The sequence below is a fragment of the Montipora capricornis genome, chromosome 10 (assembly GCF_036669925.1).
Source record: "Montipora capricornis isolate CH-2021 chromosome 10, ASM3666992v2, whole genome shotgun sequence".
Lineage (NCBI taxonomy): Eukaryota > Metazoa > Cnidaria > Anthozoa > Scleractinia > Acroporidae > Montipora > Montipora capricornis.
The window spans coordinates 42,453,764-42,459,793 of record NC_090892.1 but is presented as its reverse complement, the minus strand read 5'-3'; the positions used below and the strand labels follow the sequence as shown (position 1 = coordinate 42,459,793).

The 6,030-nt window shown below is 41.1% G+C and overlaps 1 protein-coding gene across 1 annotated transcript; it reads right to left on the bottom strand.

Annotated features, from left to right (window-relative positions):
- Positions 1-1,466: 1,466 nt before the first annotated feature.
- Positions 1,467-2,132, bottom strand: LOC138020843 (uncharacterized). The gene has a single exon (XM_068867759.1). It carries the CDS (start codon positions 2,130-2,132, stop codon positions 1,467-1,469), a length of 666 nt encoding a protein of 221 aa, XP_068723860.1.
- Positions 2,133-6,030: the final 3,898 nt, after the last annotated feature.

Below are 6,030 nucleotides of genomic sequence, written 5' to 3'. Positions count from 1 at the left end.
TGCTACCAAATTGTTGACATAAATTTGGAATTCACGTTCTACTACTAAAGACAAGATGTGTTGAAAGGTATGTAACCATTGCTGAATTACCTGAAACAGTCTGCAATGCCAAGTGTTACAGAGATCAATTAGTATGGGTAATCAAATGGTGATGCGTGAAATTAGGGAACAATTTCACGCATGTTTTGTCCAAATTCAAATAACTTCCTGAGCCCTTAGGAGAGGGAAATTATTTGATTGGCAGAATGGCACACATTCTATCCAAGTGACAAAACTACCAAGTGCCCCAGGTCAAAGGTTTGGACTCGGCCCCTGGAGAAAAAAAACACAGTCTCGTGAACTCATGATCATGATCATGATCATGATAATGATGATGTTCCTCTGTAATTTCCTTACATTTTGCCATTTCCTTACAGTAAGGCAATGGCATTGTCATTTCCTTACAACAAAATGTCATTTCCTTACCAACCAATTGCCATTTCCTTACTCGTAAGGATATGACAATGTCATTTCCTTACCACAAATTGCATTCACTTTACACTGTCATTTCCTTACAAGAACATTTTCTCTCTTTGATGGGGAATCGGTACCAAGGACAATATTGGTAACGTTTTACCTAAGTGTAACACTTTCCGAAATTTCCAGACAGCTTCCCTTTGCTTTAAAATTATGGCCCCCAACAGATCACTCGCAAGAGAGCGGCTAGGCCACAAAGACTAGAGGAGGGGAATGGGCCAGGGTAACACCTGCGGGGGGCTTTGTATGCAAGCACATGGAGGAAATTATAAGCTTGGTGAGTACACTAGGTTTTTTAAATTTAGGATTACCCTTTTATTTTCTTAGACCCAGCGAAAATGAATATGGGTATCTGCAGCCTGATTATTATACCAATAAAGCTATTTGTTTCAAAGTAAAATGTATCAGAACGTATTTGTAACACTACTGTAAACATTCTTTAAATAAAGTTATTACATTTACATTTTTTACATAGTTCGAGTTCCCACAGCTTAATGACGAGTAAGTGTCGTTAAATTCACTAAAGATCAAACATTTGCTGTCATGTTTAAAACGTAGATTTCAAACACTTCGTTTTTGTTTTGTATTTTATGAAGCAGCCGTGAAACGATATTTCGCTAAAAGGTTTTACAAAGTTGGAGCCAAAAGTTAAAACTTATGAAATATTTCGTCCGTTTTTTCAACTGGACTTCATCAGTCAATGATATGAATGTTAAAAAGATGAATTTTAAAAAGGGTTTTTAACGCCTCTTGGGAGTTAGAATTGTGTCATAGATAGCTGCTAATTCATAACCATTGTCTCTGTTTAACGCCGGTTTCGTAAGTTTAATTTGAATAGCTTCTTTTATCTTGCGTTTGAAGGTGTTAACTTCGGTCGATAATACTTTTGTCTTATTTGGGTCCACCGAGTGGCCCTCCAGGCGACAATGCTCGTGAATAGCTGATGAACTTCATGATTGGTGTTCTTTCATTCTGATTTCCAGAGAGCCGGCCGTTTCGCCAACGTACTCCTTGTTACACTTCTCACAATGGATCTGGTACACAGTGCCGCATTTCTTGAGATTGACAGTTGTGTCCTTGACACGTACCAACTGTGATCTTAGAGAATTGATGGGTTTATGAATAAGTGTAACCTCGTGTGACTTGCAAGCTCTTCGCAGGCGTTCCGAGATTCCTTTGATGTATGGCGTTGATGCATAGATTTTCCTCTCATTTTGAGGCTCTTCGCTATCTTCTGTTGTAGATTTTGGATGTGGTATTGTTAGCATCCATTCTGGATAGTTATTCATTTTTAGAGCTTGCTTGATGTGCTGTGTTTCTCTAGTTCTGTCATCGTTTTCCGTAACCAAGGTCTGAGCTCTCAACATCAGGGTGTTAACCACAGCTGTTTTGTGTTGTAGATGATGGTTTGATTGGAAGTTTAGGTACTGGTCCGTGTGCGTAGGTTTGCGGTACACGGAGATCTTGGTGGAACCATCTTGGTTAATACTCACACAGGTATCAAGGAAAGGAATCCTGCCATCCTTTTCTTGTTCCGAAGTGAACTGGATGTGTTGGTCAATGGAGTTTAGATGTTCTGAGAAGGAATCGACGGCGATTTCGTGAATCTTGGGCATCGTGTCATCAACTTTAAACTTTAAACTTTAAACTTTATTAAATACTCCCATCAGGGCTTTTCAGTATCTATTTACAATAATTCAAAGGCCTGTCTCTAAAAGCTATATATATAATCTAAAAATTACAAACTATAAAAAATAAAAATTAAAAATCCTCCCAAAGCAGGTTCTGCAATTTTTGTTTAAAAGGATCCAACTGGAGGTCTTTCATGTCATCAGGCAGGGCATTCCACAATGTTGTTGCTCGATAGTGGAAGGACCGCTGGCCGGATGCCGACTTGAAAAATGGAATGTTTAGCAGATTACTATTTCTCGTTGCCAAGGAATGTACATCAGATCTCTTTCTAAATTTATTACATAGGTATGGCGGAGCTAAGCTTTTGACGCATTTAAAGGCCATAACAGCATCCCTGTACTGAACGGCAAGATGAATCGGTAGCCAATTTAGCTCCCGTAATACTGGCGAGATATGCTCGTGCTTTTTTGTGCCAGTTATGATGCGAGCAGCAAAATTTTGAACGTGTTGAAGTTTTTTCAAGTTTCTCTTAGATGAGTTCGCCCAGACGGAAGAACAATAATATAATTTACTAAAAACTAATCAACATATTGATACCACATAGTTGGAGGGGTGGGGATGGTGTCCAGAGCTCTGCTCTCGAACTGTTCCATGTAGAGATTGGCCACTACAGGGGAAATTGGAGACCCCATGGCGGCTCCTTTCTTTTGTTTGTAGAATTCACCCTGGAATGTGAAGTATGTGCTCGAGAGGCACATCTCTAGTAGAACAGATAATTGGGCGATATCTAACGGGCATCTATCCGGTAAGCTCTGGTCACTTTCCAGTTTGGCTCTGACAAGTTCATCAGCTATTCACGAGCATTGTCGCCTGGAGGGCCACTCGGTGGACCCAAATAAGACAAAAGTACTATCAACCAAAGTTAACACCTTCAAACGCAGGATAAAAGAAGCTATTCAAATTAAACTTACGAAACCGGCGTTAAACAGAGACAATGGTTACGAATTAGCAGCTATCTATGATACAATTCTAACCCCCAACAGGCGTTACAAACCCTTTTTAAAATTCATCTTTTTAACATTCATATCATTGACTGGTGAAGTCCGGTTGAAAAAACGGACGAAATATTTCATAAGTTTTAACTTTTGGCTCCGAGTTTGTAAAACTTTTTAACTTTTATTATGATTCCGGAGCAGGAAACAAATGTTTTTGACGATATTTCGCCGCTGCGGTGTGATTTTTCGAACAATAATTCACTCTCGTCAAAAATGCGCGGCAAATTTTCCAGCGCTAGTTCACTCTTCCCGAAAATGCGCTGTGAATTTTCGAGCGAATTTGTAAGTAAACATTCGCTCTGTTCGAGTTCGAGTTCGAGTGACTACGTACGTGAATATTCTTTCTGTAGAGGCAGCATTACAGCAGCCTAGTTTTGCTTCATGAACTGGATCAGCTGTTTTACCAAACTCCTCTGCTTATTGTCAAATTCATGGTTAACTGTTATGGGGATTCTAAACCCTACATGTATCAAAGTTGCAACAAACTTCTTGTGGTAATTTCCTTGTTGTTATTCACTACCACACTCATTGAGACCCCCACTTTCTGTTGGTATAAAATGCACGAAGTTTCCCGTCTTGAACCCAGTCTCTACTGCGGTGATGGTTTGTTTTATTAAGGTTCACCCATATTTCAATAATATTGTCATTCCCTTTGAAGCAAGCTAGTGGTTAACATGCCGAAAATTTCAACTTACACGAGAACTCGAATCGAGCACCTTCACAAGCAAGGTCTCCACCCAGCTGGAATATTTACATCTGTGAGAAGCGAAGGTTTATCTGTAAGCTTTTTTAGTGTTACTCGCATTATGAAAAAGCTGCACATGACCGGTTCGATGAAAAATCTTCTTCGCTCCAGGAGACCTCAAAAACTGTCTATAGAAGCCAAAGCTTTTATAGATCAGCAAATGCAAAATATTGATGAGATGACGAGCTCCCAGATCAAGAAGAAGCTGGCAAAACATGGAGTGGCCGTTAGTTCGTCAACTGTGCGAAGATCACCCAAGCAGCAAGGCTCTACAGCGGAAAGGGACTCTACAACGGACTAGGTACTGCCAGCTTATACGAGACGCCAACAAGATCAAGCGGTTGGAGTACGCACAACGAGTCATGGACAGTGGCGACGCTTTCCAGCGACGAGTGCTCCATTTCCCTTGCACATTACAGGCGCACATGTTACCAGAAGCTTGACGAACTGACCAAGCGAAAGCCTAAGCCAAAGGAGGTTCACGTCCGGGCAGGAATAAGCAGACATGGCGCCACAGAGATTTGCATCTTTGATGGCATCATGGATGCTGATCTAGTTTGTAACATCCTAGAGACCACCCTTGTTCCATTCATCAGCGAAAGGCTTCCCGATGACCCGTTTATGCAAGATAACGACCCGAAGATATACCTCCAGACTAGCCCAACATTAACTGGTGAAGCCACACAACAAGCAAGAACTAGTGGATGGAAAAGAATGCCAGACAGTGCCCCGTCCCTGCGTGAAACCAATGAAATGTACATAACCTTTACACATGTAAACCAAGAGTATAATACGCAAATTACAGCGCTTAAAAAACACCCGAGGCATGAAAGTATATTTTCGTACTCTTGAGCGATTTCACTTCCATTTGGGAAGCCCAAGCTTAAAAGTAGCCTTACAAAGAAACACACTCTAGCTTTCTACCGGATCGAAAATCCCTTGCACCTCATCGGTCCTCTCGCCTCAGGGAGGACCAATAGGAAAACTACAACTTCGATCCTAACCACGGGCTATCCTGGTATAAAAAGATCACCAAACAGCTATTCGAGCGGGAACGGAATTGAGAAACTTCTCTACCTTTCTCTCAGTAACATTCAACTTAAAGTTGTCACGCCTCAAACAGCAACTGAAGAGATTCGTGAAGAATCGAAACCCAGCGGTCCTGCTGAAGCAACAATCATGTCAGACAACGACTTATTGCTAGACCGAAGAACGCATGACGGAGGACGAACAAAATGATGCTTACGAGAATTAACCTCCACTATCGCAACCCAGACCACCAGCTCGTCACACCAACGAGAACAACCCGCCAGACCAGAAGCAGCCAGAAAATAAAGCGCTTAAACGAAAGTATGTCGACCATCAGTCAATGGAGGTAAAAATTGCCAAAACAGAAGATTCTATCCTCAAACTGGAGAGACATTTGAACAATCGGACATGTCCGAAATCATTGCAATACTCAGCTAAGGCGAATATTGCGCCCGATAGAACTTTCCAAAAAGAAATCAAGGATATTAAGCAAACTGCCAAAATCCTGGTTTTGCCGATAATAATTATTCTTATGACAAATGAATAATTGTTCAAAATAATGGGCAGTTGAAAAGGAGTAAAATTTAACCTGCTCTAAACATAATCTAGATGATTGCGGACTCTATACTCATTGTTACGTCTACTTAGCCCATAGAGTTATTGTTCATACTGTCTGCATGTGGGTTGTGGGATGAACTGGGACCCTTAACATCTTTTTCATACTGAAGCTTAGTATGCAAATTGACTCCTTGAAATACATGTAAGTTGCTCAACGTGTGCTTTGGTCTGCATTTATCTTAACAAACAGACAAGCAATGCAAGAAACAAAGGCGATCAAGAGATGGAAGGTACTTTCACAGGACACTTGGTCAGCTGACAGAGAATGAAGTCTCACTGTCTTCTGAGGATGAGGAGACCTCTAAGAATGCATATAAAAAACAGCTGGTCGTGGCGACAACAGCCTTGTCTTTCACCACGCAGGCCAACAGTGTGCCGGAATTGCTTTTATATCACTTCTCTACAGCACCATTCATCCAGTTGGTACATGGAGAG

Bases quoted from the DNA above. Each gene is read 5' to 3' on its own strand.
- LOC138020843 (XM_068867759.1), bottom strand. From the start codon at position 2,132: ATGCCCAAGATTCACGAAATCGCCGTCGATTCCTTCTCAGAACATCTA.